The sequence below is a fragment of the Nannospalax galili genome, unplaced genomic scaffold (genome assembly GCF_000622305.1).
Source record: "Nannospalax galili isolate Female #2095 unplaced genomic scaffold, S.galili_v1.0 scaffold243, whole genome shotgun sequence".
NCBI lineage: Eukaryota > Metazoa > Chordata > Mammalia > Rodentia > Spalacidae > Nannospalax > Nannospalax galili.
Window position 1 is genome coordinate 5,246,191 of NW_008353490.1, and position 16,606 is coordinate 5,262,796.

General features: G+C 45.3%; 1 protein-coding gene across 1 annotated transcript in view; it reads left to right on the forward strand.

Annotated features, from left to right (window-relative positions):
• The window catches only part of Znf407 (zinc finger protein 407), a 501,268-nt gene extending 484,959 nt beyond the window's left edge, over window positions 1-16,309 (forward strand). Inside the window, exon 9 of the mRNA XM_008850672.3 lies at window positions 14,940-16,309. Within this exon, the coding sequence (XP_008848894.1) occupies window positions 14,940-16,279 (1,340 nt within the window). The 3' untranslated portion in view covers window positions 16,280-16,309. The remainder of the gene's footprint in view (window positions 1-14,939) is intronic.
• The last annotated feature ends 297 nt before the right edge of the window (window positions 16,310-16,606 follow it).

The window sequence follows — 16,606 nt, forward strand, 5'->3', positions numbered from 1 at the left end:
CTGCAAGGAGGGTTTCTCTAAGATATAATTTTCCTCTGGGTTTTATCCTTTATCCCTCCCTCCCACCCAGGATAGATCAGGACTCTGGAGGCAGGGTTCCTTACCCCACCCCCTAATCCTCTCCAGAGCCCTTTCATGCTCCAGGCTCAACTCCAAGCTGGTTGTCACCCATGTCACCTAGTATAGGGACTGGAACAGAATTCTTAGAAGTAGAACATCATGCCTCTAGTTCCCAAAGAGACCTACCAGGTACTTTCCTTGCTCTTTTGTGGTTGAAAGAAAGTGTTCATCACATCCAAGGACCATACCAGGTTCCTGGGGCAATGGAATCTGCTCTGGGAAGGCCCAGCTCTGGTCACATCAACCACAAGAAGACAGATAATCCTTCTTGAACATTAATCTAGGTTCTGATGCATTAAGCAGATGTATGGAAGGGTCCGCCTCCTACATCCTCCAAGATTCAGTGAAAGCTATCTGCAGGTTGAGACGATGTTATTTAGTCATAATCCTTGCCAGTAGACTTTGTGGGCCTTCTTTTCTGTCATAGATCCAACTCCCCATACCACATGCCCAGTTCAGAGTCAATTCAGAGCCAGGCATCTTAGTCTTAAGTTACCCTTGGACATGTGTGAAGTAAGCTAGTCACTGGTCAGGACTCCACCCAAGACTTGGCCTCCTCTCCAAGCTCTCTGGGTCCAGGGGTTCTAAGAGCCAAGTCCTCAGAGATCATCTGAGCATTCTCATCACACAGTTCAGAGCCTGTTGTCTTTCCACTGTGGGCATTGATCTTGCATTATGTGCCTGCTTCCTTGCTTCCTTTGCCTTCCAAGTGTCCCAGCAGCTCTGCATTTAACCAGGAGTCTACTCTTCTACGGCCTCCTGATAGCCATGGCAAGGCCATCTGGCTCTTCAGTTAACTCTCACCTGATACTTGCTCTCTCAGTATTCTTCATACAAGGGTGACTGTACCACTTGGCAGCCAGTCCACCTCCTCTGTTCCAGAATGCCTCTCAACAGCTTGGACTGTGACACAAAACTGTGTTCCTCTCCATTGGGGAGTATTCTTGGGCAATAACTGGACTATCACTTTATGTCTAGGACCCATGACTCCCTCCTTATCACCACAGATCACTCAGTGCCACCTGAGCCACCAGAGTCCTCCAGAAAGTAGCAACTAAAAGGGGAGATGTAAGGAGGCAGCAGGTCAGGGAGAGCCATCTACTCTCCTGGCAAATCTTTTGTGAGTAAGAGAAAGAAAAGAACGTCAAGCAGGCTGCAGCACCATTGAACCAAAATACCAAGCAAGAAGCTCCCTGGCTGCCAGGCCTGGGCCTGAGACACCCAGTTGTTGCTGGGAAGGCAGTACTATCAATCTATTCCTGCAGGAGATCAGAGCCAACCCTTTCTACAACACCATGTCACCTTTCTAAACAACTCCCATTTAGGTTGGTTGTATTTTTCTTGGGTTTCGTTTACCAAGGTCTCACTGTTGCATGATATGTTATACAATTGATCTGAAATACAATGTTGAGAAGGTTGTCCACACCAGGGCCTGAACATTTCATTCAGATGTTTTGTGGTGGCACAAAATTCACATTTAGTTTGCTTTAGAAGGTGCTGAATGTCACCTAACAAGGGTGTTGTGAGTCCAGGGCTGAAGCTGGACTCACACACCTACCCCTGGAGCTCAGGTGGACCCATTGATCAAAGCCATCCAGCCTCTCCTGATCAGGCAGAGTGTCGCCTCATAAAGGCATCAGCCCTCAAATTATCTTTCTGATAACAGAATCCCTGCTCCTTCCTAGTTTGAGGCTCATGATAATATCCCAAAAGTGGCTGTCCAGCCTTTTGTAATAGTGGGCTCAGTGCCAAGCACAGTGCTTTATTTTCTGGATCAGTGTTTGAGAAGCAAAGTTCACTTCGTTCTAGCCTTCCTCTGTTCTTACTCTTGCCCTCTAAAGCCATGGCGAGTGCCTCTGTTCTAATCATCCTTCAAGTACCTGAACACCTAAGACAGCAGTTTATTTCCTGAGTCCCCAGTTAGTTATCTGTCTTCTCTATACTTTTTAAATAGTGTTCCTCTTAAAATGTGGAGCTTGAACCTAATCATAGGACTCTTAAGTGTATTTCCAGTGCACTCGTATTTTTTACTCCATCATGATTCAATACTTACATCCAGAGGACCCAGGTTCAGTTCCCAGCATCCATAAACATCATCCATAACTCCAGTTCCAGGGGATTCAACAACCTCTTATGGCCTCTGCAGGCTTTGCACAACAGAGGTGCACTTACATACATGCAGGCAAAAAAAAGCCCTAACTAAACATACCAGAGAGCAAGCCAGCAAGCAGTGTTCTTCCATGGTTTCTACTCCAAGGTTCTGCCTGGAGTTCCCACCCTGACTTCCCTCAATGATAGACTGTGACCTAGAAGTGTAAACTGAAACAAACCCTTTTCTACCCTAAGTTGCTTCTGATCATTGCATTTATCACAGCAACAGAAAGCAAACTAAACATACTATGTCCCAATTTCAAGTTCTATAAACATAACTATAATATACTCCACTTAAAACATGGCAGTAAAGCCTAGTATTGACTGAACTCTTACCACATGTCAGACACCATGATAAATATCTTACCTAGACTGTCAGATTTACTCTTCAAGACAGTTGGTATTATTACCCCAGTTTTACACATTGAGACACCAATATTTTAACTTCAGATTAACTGGTTAGAACTATGAAATGTCTAGAGAATTTGCCAACTAACAAGTTACCCTGCCACAATCTCTGGGTGCCAGCAGGAGACATGAGGTGTGTGAGTTAGAGACGGCAAACTCAGTTACGGCCGTATCAGTGGTCAGGGAGTAGTCTTCATCAGTCCCAGTTCCCTGTTGTAGCTTGGCTGACGTAAAGAGGTAGTGATCCCTGAATGAAGTAGGATGCGCTAAGGGCAAGCCATGAGCTTAGGAAACCTGTATCTTTTTCCCCATGAGCAGTGTGGTTACCTTTCTTTGCTCAAGAAGGTTGGATGTCTTGACTAAAATGAACAATAAATTTCTTCTCTGGAAAAAGACATTATTATCTTCCCAGGCTATTTTTCTAGAAGGTACACTAGAATAAAGGCAGTCAGTGTCTCTCCTGGTTCATAGTATGTACAGAAATTGCAAGGGTCCCACAGCACCTCTCTTCTACAGGGGCTTGCTCCAAGTATAGCAAGGAATTGGGTCCAAGACCCTTACACCATAGCTTGTGCTTTTCCTCTGTTCTGGAAAATATTTTAGAGATCATTCTTTCCCTTCTCCAATGGTTCTCATCTTTGCTTTGAACAGTATTCAGTAAGGTCTATGAGTTGCCAGGCATGTAATCTACCATGACAGGTAACAGAATTCCAAACTTCAGAGCTCTCTGTGCGGTAGAACATTTATGCAGAAAGTTCTGTGTGTGAGGTGACTTTCAAGTTAAAGGAATGTGCAACTAAGAAAGGTGTACATATTCTCTTATGGACAGATTTTAGTACTGTGGCCCTAGAATCCACATCCTTCTATCATAATGATAATCGTGTCACTCTACAAGTGTCAGGAGCAGTTACCATGCTGCTGGTGCACTGTGTGCCCTTATCTTTCCAAATATGTTGTGACCTTTCTCTCATCTTACTGGCTTTAGGATCATTGGATGGTATTTGGGGAACACAAATAAGACTCAGTAGACCTTAAAAATAATAGAGGACATGAAGCTGGGGGGGCGGGGTTAGGGAGAGGAGGTGGATCTGAAAAGAGGTGGGGGAAGGGGTCTGAATATGATCAAAATACATTATGTGAGAGTCTCAGAGAATTGATAAAAATATTTTTTTCAGCTCATAGGATAGGCAGTGGTGTGGTTTGTTTTCCATCAGTCAGTTAAGTAATGACGTCAAACGATGTGAATGGTACAGGAGTTTGTGGGACTGTGGGTTGGTGAGGCATTGCAGGATACACAAAGCCATGGAAGTTTTTAAGTGCTCCAACTCCTAATTCCCTACCCTTTAAAAACTTGCACAGAAAATAGAGTCTGTAAGTGTGGCTCAAGCACTGTCAAGACTTCATTCACTAGAACCTGCTGCTAAGGGTCTGTGCTGAGGGAACAGAAGCCCTGCTTCCCTCCCTGATGTCTACACCCTGACCCAGACTCATACACTTGCACCTTTGGGAGGCACCTAGAAGACCTCTTCATGGGGGGTGGGAGGAACAAAGTAAAAGCTGGAACACCTAGCTGGTCCATCATTGTGGCTGTGGTTGTGCTCATGTACTCATGAACGTGTGTCCTTGAATGCCTACATGCACTATGTGTATGTCTAAGGAACATGAACACTTGACCAACCATATAATATTTTTTTACTTTAGAGAGTTAGCCTCTGTGACATCATGGAATAAAATGATCAAGTGTTGTCACATGCCCCTGAGTTTTGTGTATTAATCCTCAGTTGGCTTTTCTTCTTTGCACTAACACTAATGCTAGTGAGCACACGTGTATGCCTAGGTGAAAGCAGCATCTCTCTCCTTGTGAGTGTTGTGAGTGAAAAGGAAAACTCAGTGTTGCTTGCTTGACAAAGCCTTGGAACTCCTTCATGAGCTTCTAATAGCTTTAGGAAAAACAGTCTTCCTGTACACATCCTAAGGCAGCACAGTTAACTCTGGTGGCCCTGTGTGCATCCCTGGCCCATGAACTCTAGTATCATTTCATTAGATATTTAACTATTTTAAATATGCACATACTTAGAAACTTGCTGGAGGACCCTTTTAGTACGGCATACTACCAAGACAAAGTAACACAAAACTGTCACCTCCTGACCTTTCAGTTCCCTGTAAAGTTGGCACTGCCCCAGCTTACAGGCCTGTGGCCAGCATCCTATGAAATCTCAGACATGTACACATGTACGCAGGAGTCCAGTATGCTGGGTCATTTTTCACTTGGGTATTGTACTGTGCTTTCTAAGGCTTCCCCTCTCAGTCTTTTTTGCCCCTCAAAAGCCAGGCCAGGTGTGTGGAGGAAGAACGCCTGACACTTGCTGCCGTAGATGGGAACCTTTGGCATTGAGTGCTGGCACTTAGCCTGTGAATTGGTAAGTTGATTGTATTTGTTCCTGTCATTCAAAGTGAGGGGTCAAGCTTCATAATTTGTTTTTTGTTTGCCCTTTTTTTTGAAAGGTTCTCATTGTGTAGCTATAGCTTTCCTGGAACTCACTGTGTAGATCAGACTGACCTAGAACTCACAGAGATCTGCCTACTGGGACTAAAGGTGTGGACTACCACACCTGGCTTGTTGGACTTTTCAAAATCAACTTGAAACTTTTTAATCCCATGTGTATATAATTCTGTAGGGCCCAAGCCACAGATACTCTGTAACTTTAAATAGAACCTTAGCATAGAGGTTTAGGAAAATATTTAAAGACTGCAACATGGCACTGGTTGAAAAGGAAAACATACTGCATTGACCACTGCAGCATCTGCCAGTCCTAGCCCTACCTCTGCCCAGAGCCATGCTGGTGTGTGGAGGAGGCCAAAGGAGCACTGCCTGAGTCCAGGCACAGCCCTGAGCTATTCCTCCCAGCCACACCTGAGTGGACCTCAGAAGGGACCAGAAGGGACCTCAGAAGTGACCCTGTTCCTCCCTGAGCATCATTTTTCAGTGCCCTGTCCTGAAGGTCGCTGCAATGTATGATGACCAGCCCCTCCTGCCAGCACTTCAGTGGCCTTACTGCCTATACCAGGCCAATCCTGGCCTCTGGCACTATCTAATGAGTTCATTTCACAGGCCTAAGGACTTTTTCCATCTTGCCATCTCCCCTCTATGATGGGATCACACACTCTGCAGTACTGTCCAATACAAAACACTTGGGTCCCTTTACCCAGTCAGATCAGGAGGAAAAGCAGCCATGTGCCCAGAACATATGACTCACTTTAAGAAGTAAAGAAGAAGCCCGCATTGTCTTAAGTGCACATAAGCAGCTGCTGTCATTTGGCTAGGAGCAGATGTTCGACCTCCAAGAGCTTTGCGGATAATTAAAATACTAACAGTTAGTGTTTTACCCCAGCTGTAGGTTCTGTTTACTGTAAATTTGATTTTAATGGTGCCTCTGTGCTGTTGCCGAGAAGCGGCTTGCTTTTTACCTTCATACAAAAGTGTCTGCAATGAAGACAAATGTCTGTTTCCTCTCATTTCCTCGGGAAAGATAGGAAGATACTATAATATGGAGGAGATAGGAGCTGGACTAGGAAAGCGATGTGATCCCCTCACAGGGCTTGCCAGGAAACAAAGGGGAGACGAGCGGAATCTGCTTTGTTACCCTCTGAAGTCAGCCTTGTCAGAGGCATGCCCTCCAGCGACATTGGCTGAGCTTCATATTTACATAATTTTAAGGTATGTATAATGTGTACAACTTTTGAAAAATAGGCCTTGTCTCACAATGTTGTGTTATCTGTACTGGGCATTTATAAACTGTCAGAGGACATTTAGGAAAAGGTCGTTGAGCTTCTTAATTTCCTGATTTCATAAAGCAGAAAAGAAAGCCTGTACTAGTGAAGTCTCGAAGTCAAACCCAGGCAGGTCTGCAGTGAACAAATGTGTGCTGTCCACCTGGAAGAGCTTGCAAGTCTTCAGAAAGACTTCCCCTACTGCAGGCCTGGCATTCCCCAGCCTCCAGGTTCCCCTGTGGGAAGCAAGGAAAAGTGTTCCCTCCTGTCTCAGCTATTGTTAGTAATGATGATCCAGATGATGGTTTACTTGGGAACACGTGAGCCTTGGTCCCCAGAAGTTTGTGTCCCCAGGGAGGCTGCACAGGAAGGAGATGCGAGAACCCCCTCCATGCACCCAAAAGCATGTCCAGCATGTGAGAAGCACTTTGTGCTGGTATGGGCGTGGGCTCCCCTCACTACCCTACCTTTCCTGTGCTGGTACCTACATGGGCTCCCCTCACTACCCTACCTTTCCTGTGCTGGTACCTGCATGGGCTCCCCTCACTACCCTACCTTTCCTGTGCTGGTACCTGCATGGGCTCCCCTCACTACCCTACCTTGGTTTGTTCCAAATGTACTTGAGGCATTTGAGCATTCTGCTACTCACCTGGCTGTTTTTAAGGTGTATTCTTCATGAGTAAATGATAAGATCATAGCACTTCACAGTCTAACTTTAAAGTGCCATTTCATCACTGTGTGAAACTTGATGACACTATTTCTATCACATGAGTGGAATTTCCAAAGTTATATAGTTAACACACCATGATGTATTGATGCAGTTTATAGGCTTCTGCTCAGCAGAGAAACAGTTAACCACTGCCCCTCCTCACCCCCCAAAGCCTGTCAAGATAACCTTAAAGGACACGTTCTCACCTCACTGAGTGAGATTTGTATGCCTAGTTCCTATTACTGCTAGATCTTCATGCATGAAAATGATAATATATACCTAAGGGTCTGATATAATACAAAATTTCTTAGGGTGTGTGACTTTAGAGGTAAAATATTGTCTTTTATTCTTTGTCACTCTTCAGTGCCTGTGGAAATACCTAGGCCCACTGAGACTATTCTTGGTAAAGTTGGAAACCTGGATAAGTATATATTTCCAACTCAAGATGAAATTTATTCTTCTCTTTTCCTGGGTATCTTTGGATTCTTTTCAGGGCTCTGATGTGGTTATCTGCCAGTATGAAGCATAGCAGTGAGGGTAATTAGGAAAGAGGGGTCCAAGTGTCTGGTACATAAATGCTTGTCCTGGTTCATTGTGGGTATCCCTCACCAAACCTTCATGGCTGATCTTAAGAAAGTATATATTTGAACTTATATAAGAGACCTTGGAAATGACATGACTTCAGCTAAATTTTTTGAAGGAAAATATTTTTTACAATCCTGTGTAAAATGGAGACCATCGTGAAACTCAAGCATAGTGATGACTTTCACTGTAATTCTCGGGCGTGTGCCTGTGTGTGGTCATATTTGATATAAAGAGGGTTTTTCCAAAATACCCATTAATTATTGCTATGATACAGTTAGCACATACTTAGGTGAACCCATATCAGCTTGGCTTACCTTAGGTTCAGAGTAACTAAAACAAGTCTGCTCTGCAATTAGCCTCACTGGTGTGGCGCTCACATTTAACAAGCACTTCAAAGGCTAAAAATTCATTCTTAATTTACATCTGAAAAAAACTTTATTTCTGTTTTATATGTAAATTTCTTAAAGAGAATTTTATTTTTATTTTATGTACATGAATGCTGTTAATTTTTTTAATGTGTATTAGTGTTTTGCCTGTGTGTATGTAAGTGCACCCATGTTGTGCATTGTCCTTGGAGGACAGAAGGCTTTGGATCCCCTGGAACTGGAATTACAGACACATTAGCTGCCATGTGGGCGCTGGAATTCAAACCCAGGTCTCCTGCAAGAATACAGCCAGTGTTCTTAACTGCTGAGCCAGCCCTCCAGCCCCTTATATGTGAATTTTAATAACAATGAGTGGAGCATGTTTTCTAACTCTTGAAGTAATGAGCATGAGGTATTAACCAACCTGTGTTCTCAAAAGACAAGTTATGCCTTAGGTGTTGGTGGACAAGGCTCTGAGGAGCTAATCCCACCCCTGTTGTGATTACTATTCCAGACACATGTACTTTCTTCAATCCCACAAATCCTACACTCTTCTGGCAGGAATTTGAGGGCGTTTGCAGACATTTTGTGGTGTGAGAAGCTACCCAGAGACAAGGAAAGCTCCTCAGTGAGGACTGGACCATGCTACTTGCAAAGTACTCACTCTTTAAGCCAGGTTGGAGAGGGTACCCTGCACAATGCCAGGGATTGTTGCTGTCTGTGAGATGAATAAATTACACAGCAATTATCGACATCGATTTGACTGGCTAAACTATTGCTGACTGCTATTGTAAGAATAATGTATTCCCTGCTTTGAAACTTCTAAAAGGTTATATTTCATTGAATTTTAATTTGTCATTTTTCCTGCTTTCACTTGAGAAACTTATAAGCTTTTGTGACATTAAAATATGGCTCTAATTTATTAGCATAATCTGTTAATATTGTTTCATTTTAATAGACATTAAGTATGATTTCTTAACATTCTTGTGTTAAAATTACATCTTAAAATTGAAGTCAAGAAAAATTATACATGGCTTAAGAATCACAATGTCATGTGTGCCCCAAATTTTTATATGAAAAGTATTATTTTTTTGATCACTTCATAGTCAAGGTGCCTTAATTATGACAGGGAAGCAGCCCAGCATTTTCAGGCTTAGTGGCTCAACCAAAACACAGACTAAACCGCAGAGTCTGCAGCATGCCTTGCAATGTATAAACATTTAGTACTGTTCAGGAGAGGCTCCGAGTGTGAAATGAACACTAGCTCATAGCAGCAGAGCAGTTTACATAGGATATTAACACCGGTTCTCGCGGGCGTTAGGCGTCTCACCCCGAGACACGTCTTTTTAATGCCATCTTTATCTGCTAGGCGATGCATGAAATCTACTTTCAGTTTTAGAACCACCAACAACCTTTGACCCCTTTAGTGAAGACACAATGTGACCTTTCTATTGTCATCAGCCTTCATTCTCCTGAAAATTCTATGAATTTTTATTGCAATTTTTTTTAAACCAAACTGAGGCTTCCACAAATTACTTGCCACAGATGAGATGAAGTTGTTGAAGTGGTGTTAGATAAGTTTTACAGCCAGCATGTGTGCTGCAAGGAGCCAAGCCTGTGTCCTACAATGTCATAGACCAGTAACTGCTGAGCCTACTATTGGATAAATACATCATTTTATGGAACATTGATTGTTCTATAAACCCAATGGAGTATTATGCTCTATGATCAAACCATTTAGATTGTGTGTAGAGCACAGAAAATGCCATATTCAGGATGGTACTAAAAGTGCCATTTGTGTATTTTATGGATGTCATTACAGGGGAAACTTCTCTCTGTAGGCCCTGTTTACTGCAAAATTTTTTAGTCTGTAATGACATTTTTCATTCACAACGTATGCCTTCAAGAGAGGGGCCCTTGTTTTATTTGTTTCATTCGAGTTTACTGCACAAATTCTGTACATTTTAATTAAATGTAAGCTTAACAAAAGCATAAGGTATTTATTCTGTGGGGAAAAAAGATGACAGTAACCATACAACAGCACACACACACACAAAGGAAGGAATCAGGTGCTCAGCCCTCTCCGTAGCTTCCAGAAGCACAGAAGAGAGGGAGCAAGTCCTAGCAAGGTTTGGGGGAACACCAGCCTTCATAGCTTACCCCTCCCCCACAGGGTGGCATTGTTTCCAGCTCTGGGACCCTTGGCTTCCAGGAGGGGCTGTAGCCTCATTACTGTGTTTAGAAAAGCAAGGCTAATCCAAAATCATCTCCTTTGAAAACAGATCCTCATACACACACACACAAAAACACTTTCTTTCCACTAAGTGGTAACTTTCAACACATTACATTTAGCCACCAGGCAATATGCAGCACAGAATCTTTGTACTCATGGAAGCAAACGGGCAATAATGGGTTTCATAAGCAGGCGCAGTACTGCCTTTTAGCTTCATGCTGAGCTTCTGCACCTGGCTGTGTTGTCCTGTTGGAAACAGGTCCAAGGACTGAGTTTAGGCACTCTGCTTTGCTACCAAAATCTGATAGTATCTTAAAAATGAGTGCAACACAAATGTTGACTGGGCATCCATACACTCTTCAAGGTCGGTGTGCTTGCAGGAGCGTCAGCAGTGACCAGGCCAACCAGGAGAAAACCTACAGAGAGCCTGTTTACCAATGCCACATTCGTGCGACTATTTGCACTGTGAACGTCCATGCTCACTAGCTCATGTGCCCAGTAACTTCCTGATCGTAGCCCAGTTGGAATTCAAAGTTATAGCAGAGATTCACATTCGTTTAAATGACACTTGAACTTCTACATAGACCCACATTAATTCATTATGGTTGAAATGGAAGAATCTTCAATGGGAGAATCTTTTTCAATCTGATTGAGGCTGTTACATTTTATAGGTACTATTTTTCAAAGGCGTACTGACAGCACTCGAAGTTATTAAATTGCTGAATCAAAAGACGGACCTGCACTCACATTTATGAACTGTGATGGACTAGCTGGGGCTGTGCTGCCGGAGGTTAAGATGTTGGTGGCATTAAGCTTCATCACAGACCCAAATGACAGCAGTATTTACCCACGCAGTTTACTTTAATGGTCCGGAAGTGGCTTAACCCACTTCTGGATTCAAATAAATTCAGCAAGTAGTTCAGAATGCGTAATTACCAGTGCTGCAAGGGACTCAAAGGATCCTTTTGCCACCCAAGAGATTTTCCGTTCCCTCTCCCAGCGAAGAATGGGATTGTTTAAGCTCAAGCAAGTAACCTTTCTTGCTATTTAAGACTAGAATGTTGCTCTTTCTTCCCCAACTTCTGTGGTTTCACCTGGTTTTTAGTGTACTGGCAATATTTCCTTCTTTTGTAATTAATGGAAGAGAGAATAAGTGGAATGCTACATTCTCTTTTTATGCCATCCACCTCCCTCTCCCCCCAAATTATACTGTGAACAGCCTTGAAATTAGAATGGATAGAAACAATTCAAAATCAGAACATAAGTAAGGCAAGCAGACTACTGCTTCCTAGGGTGGAAAGCAGAAAATAGGGGAAAATTGCATGCATACCAGGAGTTAGGGCTGGAGGACCCAGAGGATGCAGACTGATCAGGAGATAGGCCAACCCAAACCCAGGCATAGATGCAGTAGAACCATGCAGCTCTATGGAGCTGCAATCTGACTGCTCAGAGAAGAGAACTGAGGACAGGTGAAAGTTCAAATGACAACTTGAGGCCAGGTGAAGCCAGTCAGATCTGACTGAGCTATTTAGGCTTTTGCCACTCTCTCCCTTATCATTCAAACTCTGGTATCCCATGGGGAGGCACAGGTCCAGGAAAGATAAAGGGCTGTTTTTCTTTTGAAAGGTAGAAAGAGTAGGCAAGGTCATAGGAGCTCTGAACTACAAGCAGGTTCCTGCAAGCAAAGCCCTTAAGACTCCCACAGACAGGTGCTCCAAATCCCCAGATAAGAACCAGAGGCACAAGCATTTGGTTTGCAGGCCTGCAGGTACTACCAAAACAGTGCTTATGTATACCATCTCACCGGTAGCCTGGCTTAATGGTCCCCACCTGTGCTCCATTCTTGCAAGAGAAGTGAATGGGAGAAAGCAAGGGCCCACACCAGGTACAGAGTCCTTTTAACTAGACTTGTGGACATGGAGGACCTTTGTGGGGAAGGGCTAGATGACCTTAAGTACTGTAGTCCTGTCTCCTTGGCTTACCCTGACGAGCCAGTCTGAGCAGCCAGCTCCCTGTTGTAGCATTCTGTGATACCTAGATGAGCTCTCAGGAAGAGCTTCCAGGAGTAGAGCTCGTCCCCAGACTTCTCTTGAACTAAGATTCTGTGACTGCATAACCCTTCTAAAGCCTACACTAAAGAGATTTCTCCAAGATAGAAGAAATGATAATGCTTAGCAGTTAGTGAATACTTCCAGTTCTGGGAGCACTGTCCTGTAATCTGACAACTGGATGTGCTCTCTTAATACACATACCAGCAGCTTCTCCCATTTGCCTGAGGTGCTGTCCCCACTCAAAGGCCCTGTCTTAGGCCAGCACTCAGGGCTAACTTGGTGTTGAAAAGAAAGTCTTCTTGCTGAACACCACCAACTCCGTAAGCAAAATTGCTGTTCTTAAGGGATGCCAGCAATAAATAATCAACAACAGGTCTTGATCCCATTTTCCCAAACTGACACATGTAAATGAGAGGTGTAAAGGGATTTGTCTCATAAATACAGGTGCTGTTGACACAGGGAATATTGAATATAGACCATTCTCTTGTTTGGGAGGGGAGGTGGCGAATGTAAAAACTAGTAGAAGAATTGAAATTTGGAGGAGAAAACAGGTGCTCTGATTAGACTCATTCTCTATATTATGAAACCGAAGTTTATAGCTTACATCGTCTTTTACCCTGTTGAGCAGTTAGGTCATACCATGAAGTACGCAAGCATGTGCCCTGCATCCATCCTCACTACAGGCCTCCTTCCCCTCCATCCAGTGCTGCTCCTGTGAGTTGGACTTAACACTTTCCCTACTGAAGCAAGTCAGGCCTGTCAGGGTCCCTAAACCCGGCCTTCCTGGGGTACACAGTTCATCCAAGGGCTTGTGACCCTCAAGCCACAGATTGGGCTGGACACGGCTGGATGAGTGACAGGGCAGGAGCCTGTACCAGCTCTTTTCTGGTCTCTTATGGCCCCAGTCCAAGTGACTGCCAGGGCTCACCTCCTTACTTCACCCCCATACCTCTTTTCTGTTCCCTCCTTGTCCCACAGAGCAGTTCAATCATCTCATCCCTTATCATCTCTGCCCATGTTCCAAAAGTCTTACTGTGTTTTCAAGAGTCATAGAGTTGCCACTAACAGAAATTCTAGACTGACATAGAAAAACCTTTTGTGTTGCCCCTCTTGCAAATCTAATTTTTCTGTTTAAAAGCATTCAGCAGGTTTGTTTTTCCCACAGCTGCCTTAGCACAAGGTATGTGAGCATGCTCAGGAGCCTTCTTGCTCTGTCTGCCTGTAGGGCTCACCTTCTGGCCTTCTAGGCATGGCCCCAGTCTGCCTGTCCTTCTGGCAGGGCCAAGTGTTCCTTAACAGGTCTTTCCCTGAATACTCTGTCATACAGCCTTACTACACAGCCTCTTCATCTCTGCAGTTGTGCTTGCCACCACTTTCCAGTGTCTGAGCCACTACGGAAGTGTCAGCAGACCCTGCCTTGTTGAGTGTGTCAGTGCTAGGCACCTGACTGGACTGAACAAGGTGAAGGAATCTGTGGCCTGGGCTCCCAGAGCAGGCTCCCTTCCAGATCCCTGAGTACCCAGGCCCTTTGTTAGTATTTCTGTCCTCCGGACGTGACAGAGTAACAGGCACAGTGCCCAGCCTTCAGTGGCTCACAGTGGCCTCACTGGGCAACCTTTTCAGTTTGGTTCAGTGCCTGACACAAAGTAGATACGCAATAAAGATTTGTTGCTATGAACTCTTTCAGCTGTGTTTTTAGTGGCATTTTTTTTTAATTTAGTCTGCAAAGATTTTTTTTTATCCTTATTGATTAAACAAATATACTGTACTTAACATTTGGACATTGAGAAAAGATTTTCCTTTGGGTTAAAAGATCCTACTGCAGCCTCTTAGCTGACTTCATTTACCACCATTCCTGTTGGAGATGAAGGTGACTTAGTAGTTTTCTCACTGCTGTGACAGAATGCCTGTCAAGAAGCAACTCAAGTGAGAAACGGTTTATTTTGTCATAGAATTAGGCCTGCAGTCCATGGAGGCAGGAGTTTGAGGCAGCTGGTCACACTGCATCTGCAGCCAGGAAGCAAAGAGCAATGAATACTCAGCTCGCTTTCTCCTTTTTATCCAGTACAGGACCCCAGGCCATGGATGGCATTTCTAATAGTTACCTTGGGCCTTCCCACCTCAATTAACTTAATTTGGATAATCCTTCACAGACCTGCCTAGAGGCTAACTTAATCTAGATAATTCCTCACAAGTGTGCCCTAAGGCGTTCCTCTCAGTAATTTTAGACCCTGTTAAATTGACAGTATTAACCATCACACTAAGGGAGCCGGCTGTATGCCTCCCCAGATCCCCTACAAGCCAACATTTCTGGAAAGAGTCAGTTTGAACAGGTGTCACAGGAGTGTGAGAAAAGGTGCATCACATAGTACCCCTGTGAAGGTACAGGAAGGTGAACAGCCTTCTGATGCTTCTAGTATAAGCTTCTTGGCCTCTGCAGAGCCAGGTGGGGGCTTTCTCTGCTGAGGTCACACAGTGGCTGCAGAAGGGCTCTTACTCTAAATCTAAAAGTCCTTCAAGTTCTAACTAGTCCCTGTCTCCCACAGGCATTGTCTCCAAGTCCTACGAGTGCCGCTTGAAAGGACAGGGGGCCACCTTTGTGGAGACAGACAGCCCCTTCACTGCGGCCACCCTGGCAGAGGACTCACCTGTCAAAGAGAAATCCCTGAGGAGCAGCAAGAGGCAGGCCTCGCCCCCTGAGCAGGTGCAGCAGGTCATCATCATCCAGGGCTACGATGGGGAGTTTGCCCTGGATGCCTCTGTGGAGGAGACCGCAGCAGCAACACTGCAGACACTGGCAATGGCTGGCCAAGTGGCCAGGGTGGTACACATCACAGAACACGGGCAGGTCATTGCTACAAGTCAGAACGGGGCGCACGTGAGCAGTATGGTACCTGGACCCATTCTCCCAGAGGAGCTGGTGGACGGAGCCACCCAAGTGGTCGTCATGGGGGGCTCCATGGAAGATCACAGTGCGGATGAGGCCCTCAGTCCAGGTGGTGCTGTGATACAGCAGGTTACCAAGCAGGAGATTTTAAGTCTCTCCGAGGCTGGAGTCCCTCCATCTGACACCTCCTCAGCCTTAGATGCACTGCTGTGTGCGGTCACAGAGTTGGGAGAGGTGGAGAGCAGGGTGGGGCATGAGGAGAAGGGCAGGCCCAGCCACAAGGATGTGCTGATCCAGCTGCCCAGCCAAGAAGCATCCCATGCTGATGCTCACACTGAGGCCCCAGGAACTCAGATGTTCCAAGATGGTCAGGAGAGTCCAGAAGCTATGGAAGTGCTCACCCAGGTTGTCCGGCCCTCGACCATCATCACGTCTCAAGAACGAGCCCAGGTGGCCTTCAAGAAAATGGTTCAAGGAGTCCTTCAGTTTGCTGTGTGTGACACAGCTGCAGCCAGCCAGCTGATGAAGGATGGCATCACCCAGGTCATTGTGAATGAGGAGGGTGCTGTCCACATGGTAGCTGGAGAGGGCTCCCAATTCATCATGCAGGAGGCTGAGACCCATGGCCTACGGGTGCCAGCTGAACATGTGGACCTGGTAGAGTCAGAAGGAGAGATCTCACAGATCATCGTAACAGATGAGCTGGTCCAGGCTATGGTCCGTGAGTCTGGCAACAGCTTCCCTGAGGGTGCCACTCACTACATCGTGACAGAATTGCCTCCAGGAGTGCAGGAGGACACAGGCATGTACTCGCACACTGTGATAGAGACAGCCAGCTCTCCAGAGATCCTGCAGGCTGGGGCTGCACTCAGTGCTGAGGCTGTGGGCACCAGTGCCACAGAACAGTTGACAAGCATGGTTATCTACACTCAAGATGGCTCCCCAGCAGCCACAGTGATCCAGAGCCAAAGAGAAAGCAGTGAGCTTCAAGAAGCATGAGGCAGGCCTCCATGCTGGTCACAGGGCAGTGTACAGAGATCCTGCTCAGGCCAGCACAGAAGTCCCTGAGCTTCACTTGCAAATGTTCATTTCAGAGGAGTGGTGAACATGCTCTTCTGGCAGTGGTAACATTGGCCACTGAAAAAGAGCCCAAGGAAGGCACACCTGAGTTCCCCAGCACACTAAGAAAAGCAGATGGGGCAGGATGAGTCATCTACCATAGGACCCATCACTGGGCCTCCTGCTCATGACGTTGCCCCTGGCCCACCGCTGTGGTCAAAAGCAGTTTTCCCTGGTGGCTCTAAGGTCCCTGTTCAGTCGTCAAAA